This window comes from Sorex fumeus, unplaced genomic scaffold (genome assembly GCF_029834395.1).
Source record: "Sorex fumeus unplaced genomic scaffold, SorFum_2.1 ptg000044l, whole genome shotgun sequence".
NCBI lineage: Eukaryota > Metazoa > Chordata > Mammalia > Eulipotyphla > Soricidae > Sorex > Sorex fumeus.
In genome coordinates, this window is record NW_026606101.1 from 32149835 (window position 1) to 32169179 (window position 19345).

Below are 19345 nucleotides of genomic sequence, written 5' to 3' on the forward strand. Positions count from 1 at the left end.
GAAGACTCCACTAATTATACTGCAGCAAAATAAAATGCCTTTTTGGCACTTTTGAGCAAGGAGATGAGCAGAATCTGCTAGTTAACTAGCAGAATAGCTGGGGTTGAAATGATAGCACAGCGGGTTAGTCGTTTGCCTTGCACAGGGATAACCCAGGTTCGATTCCCAGCACCCCATATGATCTCTGAGCACTGCCAGGCGTAATTCCTGAGTGCAAAGCCATGAGTAACCTCTGTGCACCTGTGCATTGCCAGGTGTTACCCAAAGAGAAAAAAAATGTGCCAAATACCAGTAACAATGATGGGTCTCATTCTCCTAAAGAGCCTTGAATATAATCTCAGGGCTAGGATGAAGGAGACGTTACTGGGGCCTGCTCGAGGCAATCGACAAATAACAGGATGGTCGTGATTCGTGATTCGTGAGGGTCAGAGACATTATAGCAGGTATGGTGCTTACTTTATGCGGGGCTGACAGAAGTTCAATTACTTAATCCACATATGAGCCTCCAGACCCTCTTAGGAGTGATCCCTGAGATCAGAGGTAGGAGTAAACCCTGAACACAACCAGATTTGGCCTCAAAACGAGAGAGGGGTGGAGGGGGAATAGCTTGAGACTGAAAGGTACCCAAATGAATGACAATGGTGGGTTTTTCTACTAATTCTTGAATTTTCAGTGTGAGATACCCCATATTAAGTTTTTTATTTAGAATTTTCTAATATTTTCCCCATCACTTTTTATTATTTATTTGTTTCCTATCTAGAGCTGTATTAACTTTATTGCATCCCCTCACTTGAATAAACATCCTTCTTTATCTTGGATTCAGTTGTTATAAGAACTACTCTAAAATATCATTGTTCTTTCATGTAGCTAATCTGGGTTGAGAATTTCCTATTTTTCCTTATTGATTCAGTGGACACCTGAGTAAGCCAACTTTCCCTATCAGCTGAAGTGTATACTATGGTTGTATTTAATCCTCCCCTCATCATGAAGAGTTTCCTGGGATCCTCAGCAAGGGGCCAGACTATAATTTATATCTTTTTCTAGAGAGAAAAACCTAACCTCTTCTCTTTTCTTTCTGAAACTTTGGAAGAATTACAGAATTTTTTGACATTTCATCCTCCTCTAAAGTTTCAGGATAATAATTCATGTCTCTGATGAGACAAGGTAGCACAGAAGTTAAGGTGCTTGCCTTGCATGTGACCAGCACTGGTCTTATCCCTGGCATTACGTCATCCCCAAAACACTGCTCAGTATGGCCCAAATATACACACAAAAAAGGCAAAGAAATAATATGTATCCTACAATATTATTATGAAATGAATATTAAATGTTAAATAAAAATTCCGTATTTAAAATTCCACATTTAACCAATGACATTAACTAGCACAAAACGGGTTTTGACTAATGAAAGTATAAATGTTATAATCTATTTATATTTAAGTATATATTTTCATCCTCTATAATCATATACTCTCCTTCAAGATCTGACTTTTTGTTTGATTTTATTTGGGGCCACACCCTCAGGTACTCGGGGCTACTCCTGGTTATGGGGTCAGGGATCACTCCTGGTGAGCTTTGGGACCACGTAGGTTGCCAGGAATGAATCTGGATCAACTTCCAAGTAATTTAACATCTATACTGTCTCTTCATCCCCAAAGCCTCATATTTGAAATAAGACTTTTTGGCCTCTGCTGCTGCTCCATATAGAACTGGCTAGTACAACTCTGAGATGCATCCCTTATGGCTGGCTTGCTCATCTATGTAAAAATAAAAGTTATCTTCTTGATGAGGCTCTAAAATCCATCCTTTAAATTGCTGGCTCGAGACCCCATGCCTTCTCTCCCACAACTTCCACATACTAACTACAGGACAGAATTACATGAATTTTCAAAAAACTGGTATTAAATTTCTCTTGGCTATGTGTCAGGAACTGCTCTAAAATTTGATCATATTGCTCAAGACTCAAAGAGAGTAATTTAGTGTCTCAATAAATGACAGTATTAAAAATTGATTCCAATATTTTAACTAGAGACTTAAGGAATGATCATCTCAGGTGTGGAGGAGGGGCTGGGAGGGGAGATTTCTCTTCTTGAGACAAAATAGTTTAGAGAAAAAAGAAACAATGGACACAGTGAAATCATGTGACCACAGTTAGGCTAATTTCCAGTTGCCTGTGCATTGGTGATCACCTCACTTGAATGAACATCCTTCAGTTTCTGTTCTCAACATATAAAGGAAAATAACCAAGTTCTTAATTTGTAACACCTTTCTGGGGATTAAAAGGAATCATATGCCAGAATGAGTTTTGAGAAATTATAAATTACTGGTCAAAAGCTCAGGTAGGCAGAATAAACCATTCTAAAACAACTTCTCTAATTGAAAATATAGTTTTATTTCATTTGTAATCACTGTCACTGTCACTGTCCTCCTGTTGTTCATTGATTTGCTAGAGCAGGCCCAGTAACATCTCCATTGTGACAATTGTTGCTGTGTTTGGCATATCAAATACGTCACGGGTAGCTTGCCAGGTTTTGCCATGCGGGCGAGACAAGCTAATATTTTATTTATTTTTTTTTACTTCTGATCTGCATTTCATATCTATTGTCTTTTTTTTAATTTTTTTATTTTTTTTAATTTTTTAATTTTTTTCAAGCTAATATTTTAATGTGAACATACAGATGTGTGCCTTAGTTTTGCACCTCATTTATTTTGCAGAAAGCACTGTTTCACATACGCTTCTTCAATTTATCTAAATATAATTTGATAATTTAAAAAATAAAAATATGGCGGCAAGAGAAATAGTACAGCAGGTAGAGTCTTGCCTGGCACACAAACACCTGTGTTGTGTTTGATCCCCAGCACTCTATTTATAGTTCTTCAAGTCTTGCCAGGAGTGATCCCTGAGAGATGAACTGGGAGTAAATGCTAAGCACCACCGGATGTGATCCCAACACAAACAAAAACCTTGTGTGCAAATAAGCTTAATCACTCACTATACCTTAAGCTTTCAATGACAAGTTAGATTTTGAATTGTTTCTTTTTATCAAAGCTAGAAACATAAGTTAAGAAATTTTGTGAAGACTTACTCTGCTTTCTGCTTTTGACTTTTAGACTGCTGGAGAATCTCGACACCCATCCTAAATAGCTGGTCTCCTTCATCTGTAATATTTTTCTTTTCTTGTTTACTTGCTACATGTAGGCAAACAAAAAAACCATTTTATCTTCATAAAATAAAAAATTATCTGATATAATGTACAGGAATTATTTATAAATGAATCATAAACAATAAATAAATATTATATTTATGTTTTGGGGCCATTACCCAGTAGTGCTCGGGGCTTACTGACTCTGTGCTCAGGGATCTCTCCTGGTACATGCTTATGGGACTAAATGGACTGTGAATGGAGTTTGTGGTCATATGCACTCATAATAGCTATTCAGTAAGTTGATCTTAGAGCTATCAGGGGATTTTCACATTTGCCTTTACCAGTTGGGGATGGCTGACCTGAACCATGGTCTGATGAGCAGAGATCAACTTCATGGTGGCTGCTATTTGCTGCCACCTCTGGGATAGCAGTTTCTAGTTGCTCTCTCAGGAAGGACAGCTTGCACCTCTAGCCTGAGGACACCTGCACCCTTGCTAGTTCCTAGTCTCTTTCCAACATTATAGGTTCAGACCAAAAAAAAAAAAACTTTTTTTTTAAAACTATAGAGCCATTCCTGGTGTTGCTCAGGGCTTACTCTTAGCTGTGCACTCAGGAATCTCTCCTAACAGTGCTCTGGGGGAACATATGGGTGCTGAGGATGAACCTGGGTCACCAGCATGCAAGGGAAGTGCTTATCTGCTGGATTAACATTCTGCCCCAACAAACTGAATTGTTTGTGCATCCTTTGAGTTTGTTCCCGCTTAGGTTGCGGATTCAAGTCTACTGTATTCTCTTCATGGGAACTTCCTTCAGTTCCAACTGACTGCAGCTACTAGCCAGTCAGATTGTATGGCAGTTTGAATCGGAGTGTGGGCTAATTCTAAGTGTGTTGGGGTGGGATCAAGGCTGCACTCATACAGTAAGAGTCTGAGATTGTCACCCTGCTGATGGGGCTCACCTTGGGAATGATTACTCCCAGTCCAGGCCAAGTATAATCCTGACATTATACTGAGTTCTAGTACAAAACTGAATCTGGGTCAGAGAGATAGTACAGCAAGGCACTCACCTTGCTCCTGACCAACCAGAGTTCAATACCCTGCATCTCATTTGGTTCTCAGAGCCCCGCCAGGAGCGTTTCCTTAGTGCAGAGCCAGGTGTAAGCCACCCTCAAAATAACAACAACAACAAACCTGAATTCTGTAAGAAGCCTAGATGTGCAATATCTCAACCCAAATCTTTCAGGTAAAATGGGGCCATATCTGTCCAGGTAGCGAGCCTGTTGTGGTGAAACTGGGACAGTGACCCTAGTGGTGTCAGTCATGGCTGCTCTATGTTCACACTGGGATTGACAGCCCACTGAGTGTGAGATCCGCAATCCCTAGGTCTTTTTTTGACTTCTTGATCCCTTTACATTCATCACTCTCCTGCCTGAGGTTGGCATTTCCTGTCTGGTATCAGATATCTGGACTGACTGCTTCTTTTCCTCTTTCAGTCGATTTCTCCCTTTACCCAACCCAGGAAACACTGCTTAGCTGTTGACTTGTCTGCTCTTCTTCATTTCACAGTTTAGTCTCCCTGAGATGATGCCTATTTTCTCTATGATGAATTTTCTTATTGAGATCCTTTGTGGGGTGCTGTGCTCTATTTAGGTTTTATGGGTTCTTTGTGCTGACTCCACAGAAGCTCTCACAGAATTCCTCTCCTTGGACTATAATGATCCCAACTTTTTCTGTCTTTTTTTTTAAAGGTCTGGAGAGTGAAGGATATAGGACAATGCTTCTGGCTAGAGGAGAGGAAGGGATGTTCCCAGCCGTGGATTGGAATGCTGTGCTATGCAAGAAGAAAGCAGGAAGCTTGGTCTCCAAGGGAAGGGGTTATCAGGTGTACCCTAAAGTCTAGATCTTTGACATGTGTCTCTCAATGGTCACACTATCTGGTCTATAAACCTCAAATATGTAAGAATTCAAGACATAAGGACCTGAGCAGCTAGCTGGCATCTCTGAGATGAGCAATACACACCTAGGACTGGAAGAAAAAGAATCCCGGAAAATGATGCTCTGTCGAAGGCTCCCTCTCCTTTCCACACCCTTGATTAAGTAATATTGGTGATGAGCATCAGGAATCAAAGAGGGTTGATTGGATGTGTTAGAGCTCACATAAGAACATGGCTAAGACATATAGAAAGAATACCAATAATACCTTACTTTGTGGGATAAGAACTCAGATTAATTTTATGGGATATAAAGGGAATAATAGAATTTTATTTGCTACAACATTTCTCAAAGATATGTAGATTTTGTATAATATACAAAACTTCATAGTTTTTAAAACATTGACACCAGTTTACAGATGGGGAAAGGTGTTTTAAGGGGAAATCAGACTGAGATCATCCAACACCCATCCCCACACTCCCTCATACATACACCTTTCACAATATCACAGTACCTCTTTACCATACTCTGAAAACCTTATTAAGTGAACCATGCATTTTGAGGAGACATTTCTTGATTTTATGCCTCATTAACAAGACCACAAAGAATTTTAAGTGGTTTTTGTTTTTCTTAAGAAGCAAGCAGAGCTGTTCACATTGTTTTTTAAGTTGAAATTTTAAAATTCAAAGGCAAATTTGTGGTTAGTTTGAAAGCTACAAGTTATTCAATCAATCCAGTAACACTAATGCTTTTAGCATTCAATTTATGCTTTGAGTTATATGTCAGTTATACTCATGACTAAAGAGAAAATTAATGGGCAAAACTTGTAAGTGTGTTTGGAATAGCAATTGTTCCTATTAACATGCTTTCAAAGAGCAAGAAAAATGTTGAAAGGTCAAATCTGCATACATGGATGCACATGTGTATGCAATTATTTACACTACAGATTTCTAGCTATGGCTCTAACTTTTATTTGTAATTCTTTCATCATCTTTCCAAATGATTGAAATACAAATTTCTTTTGCTATAATAGGTTAAATTATCAGATAAAATGATCTTGATAATGCTTTAATTATTTATGGTATAACAATTTCCAAATTGGTGGAAAGCACAGTTTTATCTTTTCTCCACACCTAACTGATATGATGTTGTAGACTGAATATATCCCAATGTTTATATTTTAAGACCAAGTTTCCAGAACCTTGTAATGTAGACTTATTTATAAGTAAGGTATTTTGAAAGACAAATATTAAAATGAAACCATGAAGATTGATCCTAATCCAAAAGGACTGATGATCTTTAAGAAATTTTTTTTTACTGAATCACAGTGAGATACACAGTTTCAAGGTTGTTCATGAGTGGGTTTCAGTTATATAATGTACCAATACCCATCCCTTCACCAGAGTACATTTTCCATCGTCAATGTCACCAGTTTCCCTCCCACCACCATTCTCCAGCCCCCAGCACCTTCTTTCTTTTACTTCTCTCTCTCTCTCTCTCTCTCTCTCTCTCTCTCTCTCTCTCTCTCTCTCTCTCCTCTCCCTTCTTTTGATCACTATATATTGCAATACAGACACTGAAAGGTTATCATGTATATCCCTTTAACTACTTTCAACTCTTAGTTATTGTCCAGAGTCATCATTTCTAACTATTATTGTTATACTGGTTCCTTCTCTATTCTAACTGTCTTTTGCCTCCCATGCTTTGTAGCAAGCTTCCAGCCATTGACTAGTCACTTTTGGCCCCTGTTTTACCTGGACTCGGGAACTGATGTTCTTGTAAGATGGAGACACCAGGATCATGTGGACACAGAGAAAGAACCAGAAAGGAACATAATGGGTCAATTAACTATAAGCTAAAGAGAGAAGCCATAGAATGAATTTAACACCATTGGCACCTTGATATTGAACTTCTAGCTTCTAGAACTGTAAGAAATTAAAAGCTATTCAGTTTAAGTCACTGATATATAATATATATATATATATATATATATATATATATATATATATATATATATATAGCTGTGTGTCTCTGTGTATATTTTTTTCTTTGGTAGCAGTCCCAGCAAACTAATGTGGACTTGAACTCTGAACTGTAAAGGAAATGAGTTTCTCCTTCTTTCTGCATGTGTGTATGCAACTCACAATTCTGTAGGAAAATGATGCACAAAACTTAGCTTTCCAACAGATAAATGGATACTTTCTTCTAAATGTTCACTGGTGAAGGGATGCCTATTGGAACATTCTATTACTGAAACCCAATGATGAACAACTTTGTAACTGTGTACCTAATGATGATTCAATAATAATAATAATAATAATAATAATAATAATAATAATAAATGTAAGCAAAATATAACAAAACTCCTCTGGACCCCAACTCCAGGATCACATACACTGCCTGTGGGCTGCTTATTCCACACAACTTCAGAGTTCAAGGCCCAGCCAGCCCCCAGTGATCTGGATATGCCAAGGAATGGGAGAGTCATTTCTTTTAGTTTACTAAATTTAAGATTTTTTAAATTTAAAAATTAAAGAAAGTAGAGTTCGAGGAATTCTAAATTACATATTTCCATAAGTCTTTAGGTGCTGGGCATCTAACTTCTTCAGGCTCTGGTTTCCCACTTCTGATAAATATCCTAAGTGGGCAGTGTAGTAAGTAGAACTGCCATGTGTCCAGGCTACTTCTTTTTGGAGAAATGAGAATCTGTTCCTTCTCTTGTTATTTTTTAAAAAAAAATTTTATATTTTGTGGTTTTTTTTTAAAGGTCAACCTGAAGTTACTAAGTTATACATGATTTGGTTTCAGATATACATTGTTTCAACACAAATCCTGTGCCCACTGTCCACTTCCTTCTACCAATACCCCACTCCTACCCCCATTCACTGCTGGTGGGAATGTTAAATTAGTTCAGCCTTATCTAGAAAATAATAAGGACATTGCTTAAAAGAAAAAACCCGAAACTAAGAATTGAGATTTCATTTGACTCAGCAATTCCACTTCTTGGAATATACCTACTGGCACAGAAACAAAATAAGGAAAAAACATTTGCACCCCGATGATCCTGGAACACTAGCCACAATAGTCACAATCTGGAAACAACCCAAGTTTCAGGAATAGAAGGCTGGATGAAGAATTTATGGTGCATATACACAATGGAATACCACTCAGTCATAAGAAAGGATAAAGCCATGCAATTTGCTGCCACATAGAGGGACCTGCGCAGTACTGGGCTGAATGAAGTTAGTTAGAGACTGAAACAGAAAAGTTATCAGGGAGCTCAGATAGAGTCAGATAGAGAAGGGAGCACCAAATAAAGGGTGTTGGGAAGATCTACCCAGGATGGGAGATGAAGTAGACTATAGACCAAACATGATTGCGACTCAATGCCTCTTTTGCAAACCACAGCACCCAAAAGGAGAGAGAGAACAAAAGAGAATGCCCTGCCACAAAGGCAGGGTGAGATGGGGGAGATGGGGGATGGGAGGGATACTGGAACCTGTGGTGGTGGAAAATGGGCACTGGTGGAGGGATGGGTATTTGATCATTGTATAATTGAAATCCAACCACAAAAATTTCTAAGTCTACAACTGTACCGCATGGTGTTTCACTAATAAAAAAAAAAGAAAGGTCTCTATTTGATGTGAGATATCAAGAAACAAAACAGTGGGACAATTAATGCCCCAAGATAATAAAAACAAAGAACATGAGAACTGGTATTCAGTATATGCCACTCAAGGGGCCTGGGGGAGAGGAGAGGAACGGGGGCAATGTCTATGGTGGTGTTCAACCGGGAGTAGAAAGTGGTGCTGAAAGATGGTAAAAGGTCATGTATGAAACCTATCAGCAATAGTACTGTAAACCATAGTGCAAACATTATATACATATATATATGTATATATATATGTATGTATATATTTAGGGAGAGAGCCTCTCTCGCTAACCTTCAAAAATGGAAAATTTCCCCAATCAAGTCTATTCCTTAATCCTTATCAATTGTGGAATTCACACAGCATTCTCTTGCCCAATCATGACTAAAAACAAATCTTTAGAATGAAAGGGACCAAATGTTAATTTCAGATATTAATAGGAAGGAATTTAACCTGTTCTCTATCATTCAAACATAAACTTGCTAATTTAGATGATATGAATTGAAAACTTACTATGTGTGGGATATAGATTTTGATGTTATGTTACAAAGATAGAGAAACTGTCAAAGTCTCAAAGACAGACATGGTTACCAAAATTTACAATACTCATGGTAAACAGTATGTAATAAGGCATTGTTGGAGTAAAGGAGATTGTTATATAAGCAAAAGAAATTTAGTCTATCGATTTAAGCTAAAAGAATTTATTGGGAGAGTTATGAAGTTTCCCAAAAAGAGACTTCAAATGAATCAGTGGGCTCTATCAGGTGAAAAAGGTATCTTTTCAACCAAAGAGGGTACTAATGAAATGGACTGGAATCCAATCCTTGTAGATCTTCTACTTCTGAGTACAAGACTCTGATGAGTCTAATAGGTTGAAATATAGAAGATAAGATATTTCATTAATTATAATAATATCAATAGTAGAAGACCTAGCATCTAGAAAGAAAATAAGAGTGCTTTAGAGAAGTAAAATGCATGATGCAAACAGCAAATATTCCAAATGTTTTTCTCTCGCTAAGTAAAATAAAGAAATTTCACACATTGGTGTTTTAAAATAAGTAGGAATTTTTCACGTGATATATATATGAAATTGTGCATTCTTCTAGATGCATCTCTGCAAATTGGCCCCTGAGTATGAAACATTGATGAAGATCACTGCCCCTGATCTTCATCAATGTTTCATACTCAGGGGCAGACAGCACATCGTCAAAGAAGAATAAGGACTGAGTGAACTCATTGGCCACTGTGTTAAGGCTGGCAAATGGTACTGAGGAGCGTGGACAGAAGAATGAAGATAACATGGGAAGAAGTTTTAAAGGTGATTATGAAGGTGAAAACAGATTTAGTAAGATAAAGAATGATATCAAGTGGGAGAAATGCATCTATGATCAGAGAAAATTGCTTTACACATCAAATGTATTGATGAAATAGCTCCACACTTAGCTGATGTCTGAAGAGAAATTGAGACACAGATTATTGAAATTAAGGTGATCTAGTGACTAATCAAGTTTCCACTAGGATATCATTATACCAGAGGACTTGAGGCCTACAACCATTGACTGACCAATCTTAGAAAACACATTCCAAGGGGGTATGGTGCCACCAGCAGGTCAACCTGTACCTGTGGGGTGAGAGCATCAGCAGCCTGATGGTGCCTTCAGACTTCCAGATACCCCAAAATTGCTGCTGTGCCTTTGTCCAGACCCCAACAACTTGGGGCCAAGTTTACCAAAAAATTAAATGGCCAAAAGATAGGAATGTGAGAGACACACCCACAAACCACCTCTGGCTCAGCTATATAAGCTTATTTATTGACCTTATTTCAGAGACCCATAAATCTCAAAAGAGATCAAAAGATGCAGTTAGGGGCTGTAGCACAGAGGTAGGCAGGAATCACGTGACTGAGAGACCCAGGCCCACTTGATTCAAGACTGGACCTCTTACCCACAGGTCTCCAGTTTTCCAGTAGCTTGACAGTCACACCCACAAACTGCCCCCGGTGCCATGTAATCTCATCAACAGCCAAGACCCAAGGACTATATATAAACTAAAACTCCTGAAAGAGAGCACCGCAGAAAGTCCTGACCCTGCGCCAGGCTGTCTTCACAGGGGCACCCCAGAGGAGGGAGGGTGACAGCCCTCCCCTCCCCAAGTGACCCAGCTCCAGCAGCCAAAACCCTCCACAACCCAACTGCCGCCATACTCAAGGCCATTCCCCACATGCTCAGACTGAGCCTCCATATGAGTAAACATATTCCTGGACCATGTGGTTGCTTTTGCAGCTGCACGATACATCATAAAACACTCCCTACCTATTCTCTGTAATTACCACACCACATTTGATGGGGTTCAGATAGTAGGAAATAAATCATAGAGGGAAATATATATATGCATATATACATGTTTTCAGATATATATACCAAAGCTCACATCACCCAAACTTTAATAACATGTTAGTGATATTCTATAGAATGCCTTAATGGCTCCTGCCAAAATAGAACAATCTTCACACTGTTTCCTATATGAAAACTTTTTTGTAAGCATGGTCACAATTCTTCATAACAGACAATACAAAATATATTATTTCGGCTGTGTTTTGGGACAGGGATTGGGGTTTGGGATGGAAACATCCCGAATTTGGTGGTGGGGAGGTATAATGGTGGTGGGATTGGTGTTTGAATATTGAATGTAATCAAACGTTGTGAACTAACTTACAAAATAAAAAAAAATTTTTTTAAATTTAAAAAAAAGTAACGTGGAGTTCATGCCCAATTTAGTCAGCTTAACCAATGGCTGAATAAATAGCAGTGCTCCTACATTATAAAAAAAAAAGAAAAAAAACACATCCCAGCCCCCTTGCCTATGAAAGGTGATAATCCCCTAGAACAATTCTTTCTTCAACTTCCTAAAGTTCCAGAACCCCATCTTTGTTCAACTCCTTTCCTTATTCTATCCTGCACCCCTATTATATTATGTTTCCACCACAAAATCCAAAAGTAAAATTTTTAATTTAAATGTAAATAAGTAAACAAATACCATTTATATCATCCGGAAAAGAATACTAAGTTCACTATTTTGTATCCCAAATTATAGCTAATTACTTATGAATTCACACTTATGAATAAAAGATTATTGAATCAAAGGAATTAATTTCTTTGAGCTAAAATCTTTTATTTAGTTCAAAATGAGTTTTCACCATTAAATGATATAGATATAAAATACTGCTAAAAATTCTCTTCCTTGCAGATAAATCTTGCCTACAGTCACTACATCCTTCTTAACTAATTTCAATTACATTTAATATAAATGAACTTTAGCTTCTGATTTCCTAAATAATTCATCAGAATAGCTCTTCACATTTGCCTTTAATGTGTGCCCAAAAGATAAAATCTAGATAGAAAGGGAAAATAATGATCCATTACTAAAAACAACATTCTATCCCAGAAAGAATGACTCAGCAAAGTCTAATAAAATAAAATGGGATCAACTTAAATGTATTGAATAACAAATATATTTTCAACAACCAGGTTTATACATATTGTCCCTTTATTTGTATTTGATATGCCCCAAACAGTAACAAGTCTCACAATGGAGAAATTACTGGTGCCCATTCGAGCAAATCGATGAACAATGGGAGGACAGTGCTACAGTGCAGTCCCTTTATTATGACTTCCAAACATAAATACCACCAGTGGCATTGTTAGGAAATAGTAGACAAATTGTAAATAGAAAAAAAATATTTCCTGTTCAAATTTCTAGTAAGCAAAACATGGAAGATTTACATAAATCAAAATGTGCCATAAAGATGGCAAAGATTCAATTCAGTAAACATTTAAGAATTAAGAATAAAGAGAAAGAAGTTTACAAATATATAAAGTGAAAAGTCAAAACAAGTATGTGTCATTATAATAGGAGTAAACACTGATAAAATACTTATGTACCGATTTTCTTTCTGACTATAAGAGGAATTGACCACTATCAATCCCATATTATAGTTGAGATGATGTAAGCACAGGCAAGTCTAATAACCAATCCTATGTCATACACTTGGCACTGGTAGACTATTCAGCTCTATGCAGTGTGGCCCCCAGAATCTGTGATCATACTGCTTCTCAGTGTTATATGACATGCAGGATTACGCAATATACATTGTTACTATTTATTGTGAAAGCTTTTGAAATAGCTTAAAAATGTTTTAAAATTGAAATTTAAAATAATTTCTTATTATCGCTGGAGCGATAGCACAACGGTAGGGCGTTTGCCTTGCACGCAGCCAACATGGTCAACCTGAGTTCGATTCCTCTGCCCCTCTCGGGGAGCCCGGCAAGCTACTGAGAGTATCTCGCCCGCACGGCAGAGCCTGGCAAGCTCCCCGTGATGTATTCGATATGCCAAACACAGTAACAACAAAGTCTCCAATGGAGATGTTACTGGGCCTGCTCGAGCAAATTTCTTATACATATTTAAAATTGTTTCAGAATAATAGTCTTAATCACACTGAGAAATGGGTTTCATATAAATTATTCTCATTAGATATCATAGTTTTATTTAGACTATTTTCTGATGATAATCTGTCTAACAAGCATGTTACATATTCCTCCACCTTTCTCAGTTATAATGAGAATGATTTAACCTGGTATTGAGACTCAAGAGCATGCCTGACAAAACCCCACCAGGTACCTTTAAGAGAATGCCTGTGAAAAGAAGCCCTTGAAGTAATGAAGGAGAAGGAAAAGAGGGGTGGGTGGAAGATGGTGACATTGCTGTACTCGCAGTCCTCTGTGGGGTAAACCTGTTATCTGACAGTGACCAAACTAACTTAACTGCTTTTTCTCAGTTGTATCACTTTGGGTTACTTTCGTTTCCCAAAGGGTACATGGATAATTTTAAGTGGTATACACACAAACTTAAACATTTTTTGTTGTTAATATATTTTTATATATTCATTTATAGATTTTATAAGTGTCCAGGATACTTATTTTCTTAAAAAAAATTAACCATGGGGACTGAAGATATAGCACAGCAGGTAGGGCACTTACCTTGTATGTGGCTAACCTGGGTCACATCCCCAGGATCTCATATGATCCCCCAAGTATTGTCAGGAGTAATTTCTAAGCACAGAGTCAGGGATAACCCCTGAACATTGTCAGGTGTGTCTCCCAAATAAAACAGAACAAAATTAACTTTGGGTCAGAGATATAACTTAAAGGGGTGGAGCACATGCCGTATTTTCTTGAGACCCAAGTTAATTTTTTAAATTTAAATTTTTGTTATTGTTTTTGGGTCGCACCCAGTGATACTCAGGGGTTACTTCTACTCTGCACTCAGTAATTACTCCTGGAGGTGACTGGGGGACTCTTTGCGTTGCTGGATGTTGGACTTGAGTTGAGTACATGCAAGACAAGTACATGCAAGTATCCAAATCACTGTGCAATCTCTCTAGTTCCATATGCCTCAAGTTTAATACCCAGAACTATAGGTACCACCACCCACCTCCAACACTGCTGGGAGTATCTATAGCGGCACCTGAGTACTGTTGGAGTAACTTAGAACTGTCAAAGCTAACTATTTAACTGTCAGGTCAGCTGGGCCTTTGGAAGAGCACCAAGGCTCCTGAGCACTGCTGGGAACCCTCCAATTTCCCCCAAAGTTAACCATGAAATATTTTAAGGATACCAAAAAAAATTGAAAAAATAGAATATAAACCTCCACCTTAAAATACAAAACTTAACAGATGGTAACATTTTTCCTTGTTTTAGGAAATAGGGTGTTATATCTAAGTCTTGCTCCCAGTTCTGTTCTCTTCATCCCTTTTTAGAGTTATTGTGCTATAGTTGTTTTGTTGCTTTTAAACTGCATGTATGTATCTGATATTATTCCTATATTTTATACAAATAGCATCATACTCTAAGTAGTCTTGCAACGTCCTGTTGCACTTTTTTGAGATGTATTCATTCGGGTATAATCAAGTCCCATTCATTTTAATAGTTTACTGGGCCCACTTGAGCAAATCGATAAACAACGGGAGGACAGTGACTGTGACCGTGACAGTTTGAGCCCTTTAAAAATTCAAGGAATTTTAATATTGTATAAATAGTTCCATTTATTTAATTATTTATCAATATTTATTCTATTAAATTTTATCTTCCCCTTCCACAGGCATTCCAAGTAGAAGTTTGGTCCACTACTGTTAGCAAAATCAATTTTGCAATACAATTTCTCTCTCCAATTTTGTTATACAAATGTTTCAGAATTTCTCTGGGATATACCTCTTGAAGTATACATACTGAGTGTGGGGCACATGTATTTTAAACTTTACCAAATTCCTTTTGAAAGAAAAACTGTACCAAACTTTTACAAGTAATATAAGAGTTCCCAATTCCTTAGGCTTTGGATCATTCATGGACTGATAATGTCATATTGTCAAAGTGTGTCAATGTCACTGTCACTGTCCTCCCCTTGTTCATCGATTTGCTGGAGCAGGCCCAGTAACATCTCCATTGTGAGTCTTGTTTCTACTGTGTTTGGCATATCGAATGTGTCACGGGTAGCTTGCCAGGCTTTGCCGAGCGGGTGAGATACTCTCAGTAAATTGCTGGGCTCTCTGAGAGAGGTGGAGGAATTGAACCTGGGTCATTCGGGTAAGCCATGCAAGGCAAACGCCAAAGTGTGAAATAATAAATTTGTGCTATCAAATTTACATTTCTGCAAAGTACATTTATTAACCTTTTAAAACCCTTCCTATTTAAAGAATTGTCTATTAGTAATCCTTTGATTTTTTTTGGTAGATTTTCTTTAAATATCCAAATACTAATGCCTCATTTGCATGTGTTTTGCAATACCACAGTCTCTGGGTCTTTTTATTTTATTATAAAAAGTTTTATTAAACTAGAATTAGCTCATGCTTTACTTATTTAACTTTTTTTCCCCAATACCCAGGATGAAACCAAAGACCTCAGCGATGCAAAGCAAATGCTTCTGAGCTACATTCCTGGCCCTCAAAATTTTTAAATTTCAATGTAGTTAAATTTATGAATTCTTACTTTATGCTTTTGCTTTCATAAGAATTTCTTTGTGGAGGTACCTCCAGACCCTGCACCAGGCTGAGTCTCATCAGAATCACCCCAGAAGAGGGGGGGCGGGTGAGCCCACCACCCACCCAAACAGAGCTCAAGGGCAACCAGGACCTCCAGAACCCAATTGCTGCCATGTTCAAGACCGATCTCCACAGGTTCAGGATGAGCCTCATTCATGAGTGAACATGTTGAAAAACCCAGGAATGTGGGTTTTGTGATAGAAATCTCCAGGCTCTCATGAAGTCAGGAATGAGTGACACCCCCCCCATTCCCCCATCTCCCTGTTCTTCCATGAGCCTGGCAGTCATTCCCAGGAATTGCCTCTGGCACCATATAAGCTCATAAAGGTTCATGATCCAGAGATTCACAAATAAATCTCAGAAGAGATCAACAAGCTGCAGAGATGCCTCCAGACCCCAAAGTCAACATCCAACTAAAAACTTAAATCCAGCCGTATCATCCTATATAAATTTTAGAATTCCTAGAGCCACATCTCTTACTCTACACCACTGATGTACCAGGAGTAACATACCACATTGGATGGGGTGCAAAGTAGAAGGCGACTGACCTTGATAAAAACAAATATTAGCAGACAAAGCTCAATCTGTACCAACATGTTAGTAATCTCTTATACAAGGGCTTCATGATTTCAGGATGATACAACCTTCACACACTTTCTTTTAAGGAAACATTTTTTTTATCATTTTTTTTTATTAGTGAAACACCATGAGGTAGAGTTATAGACTTATAAATTTTTGTGCTTGGGTTTCAGTTATACAATGATCAAGTACCCATCCCTCCACCAGTGCCCATCCTCCCCCATCACGGGTCCTAGCATCCCTCCCACCCCCCATCCCCCCGTCCCACCCTGCCACTGTGGCAGGGCATTCCCCCTTGTTCTCTCTCTCTTCTTTTGGGTACTGTGTTTTGCAAGAGAGGCATTGAGTGGCAATCATGTTTGGTCTATAGACTACTTTTAGCACGTCTCTCCCACCCTGAGAGGGTCTTCACAACACCCTTTATTTGGTGCTCTCTTCTCTATCTGAGCTTCCTTTTCACCTAGCACATGTGGCTGGCCTTCAAGTCATGGAGCAAAAGCACAGTGGGAGGGCACTCGCCTTACAAGCGGCCAACATGGCCGACCTGAGTTCAATTCCTCTGCCCCTCTCGGAGAGTCCGGCAAGCTACCGAGAGTATTCGATATGCCAAACACAGTAACAACAAAGTCTCCAATGGAGATGTTACTGGGCCCGCTCGAGCAAATCGACAATCAACGGGATGGCCTTTACCTTTACCTTTAATCTCAGCCATTCCTGGGTGTTAGTCTCCCGTTTTGTTGCTTTATGTTCCCCAGATGAATGCAATCTTTCTGTGTCTATCCCGCTCTTTCTGACTCATTTCGCTTAACATGATACTTTCCATGTAGTACCACTTGTATGTAAATTTCATAACTTCATCTTTTCTAACAGCTACATAGTACTCCATAGTGTAAATGTACCAAAGTTTCTTTAACCAGTCATCTGTTCTTGGGCACTCAGGTTTTTTCCAGATTCTGGCTATTGTAAAGAGTGCTGCAATGAACAAAAAATTGCAGATGTCACTTCGACTATACCGTTTTGCCTCTCTGGCATATATTCCCAGGAGAGCTGTAGCTAGGTCAAATGGGAGATCAAATTCTAATTTTTTGAGAATCGTCCATACTGCTTTAAGGAAACATTTTTGATAATTTTTACCAGGTTATTCATAACAAGCAATACACATTAATTACTTAGGGCCAGCTATTGGGGCAGACTTGGTTGGTGGTTGGGAAAATTTGAAATAATGGTGGTGGGATGGTATAATTGTGGTTGGACTGGTGTTGGACTATTGAATGTAATGAATTATTATGAACAACTTTATAAAAATTAAATTAAAAAATCAACCCAGGACTCTGGTTCTAACTGTGTCAAACTAAACAACAACAAAAAGAATCTTTGTTATAACAATATATTTTAAAATAAATGCAGTTTTATATTAATATTTATGTCTTTAACCCATCTAGAAGTCATCCTGAATAGGATTGGCAGAACACTAGATGAAGGACAACCATGCGAGCAAGCCAGGTTCCACAAAGGATTTAGCGCCATCGACCATATCCACACGATAACCAAGCTCATTGAGGTTTCTCGGGAGTTCAAGATGCCGCTCTGTCTAACATTCATTGATTTAAAGAAGGCCTTTGATTCTGTTGAGACGGAAGCGGTCATTGAAGCCCTAGCCAATCAGGGCATTCAAACTCAATACATCAGGACCCTCCATGAGCTGTATTATGGATTCACTACCAGGATCTCACCATTCTACAAAGAAGTGATCATTGATGTTGAGAGGGGTTCGGCAGGGTGATACCATTTCACCGAAACTCTTCAGTGCCACCCTCGAGAACATCATGCAACGACTGGAATGGGAAGGAATGGGAGTGAAGATAGATGGTCGGCAACTACACCACCTCCACTTTGCTGATGACATTGTTTTAATAACACCAAACATTAGCCAAGTGGCACAAATGCTGGCCGACTTCGACAGTGAGAGCGGGAAGTTCAGACTACAGCTGAATCTTAAGAAGACAATGTTTATGAGAAACAGCCTCGTTCCTGACGCTCCATTCGCTCTCAACGAAACGACCATCTCCGAATGCAACAGTTATGTGTACCTAGGCTGAGAAGTCAACATGACAAATGACCTGGCACCAGAGCTGCGCAAGAGGAAGAGAGTGGCTTGGAATGCCTTCAAGAGCGTCAAAGAAATAGCTAAGAGGACGAAGAACCTCTGGCTCTGAGCACATCTCTTTGATTCCACTGTTCTTCCTGCATTAACATATGCCTCAGAGACCTGGGCCCTACGTAAACAGGATGAGAACGCTATTCAGGTCTCCCAAAGAAGAATAGAAAGAGCTATGCTTGGAATATCACGTTTCACTCAAATGAGAGAAAGAATTTGGAGTTCTGACCTCCATCAACGCTCAAGAATCAGGGACGCTGTCTCGTTTGCCAAGGTGTCAAAAATCAGATGGGCTGGTCACGTAATGAGATTTAGAGATGACCGCTGGACTCGAGCTGTTACCGACTGGATTCCACGGGATGTCAAAAGACCGAGTGGCCGCCCACCTAACAGATGGTCAGACTTCTTCATCAAGATCATGAATGATCGGTTTGAGGCTCTTCGTCTTCCTAGAACGAACAGATGCCATTGGGCTACACTAGCATGTGACAGGGACAAGTGGAGATGTTATTGGCACCCGCTCGAGCAAATCAACAATTAACGGGAAGTCAAGTGATCAAGTGAACCCATCTAGGATTTACTTTGTGTATGAATATGGAATCTGATCTTAAATCACCTTCTAAAAGGTAGTAAATTGCCTGTATATGTTCTCAGTTGAGTTGCAATGCTGGGGATTAAATGCAGGTCCTTAAAAATGCAAGGTATGAGTTCTGCCTTACCTTTGAGCTGATTTGTGATACCACTTCTGTCCTACCAAATTCCTCAGTAATCTTGTCTGATCACCA

The 19345-nt window shown here is 38.7% G+C and overlaps 1 protein-coding gene across 1 annotated transcript in view; it reads right to left on the minus strand.

Annotated features, from left to right (window-relative positions):
• SEL1L2 (SEL1L2 adaptor subunit of SYVN1 ubiquitin ligase) overlaps nucleotides 1-19345 on the minus strand; it is a 174827-nt gene that overhangs the window by 112629 nt on the left and 42853 nt on the right. The window contains exon 3 of the mRNA XM_056121630.1: nucleotides 3087-3189. Within this exon, the coding sequence (XP_055977605.1) occupies nucleotides 3087-3189 (103 nt within the window). The remainder of the gene's footprint in view (nucleotides 1-3086; nucleotides 3190-19345) is intronic.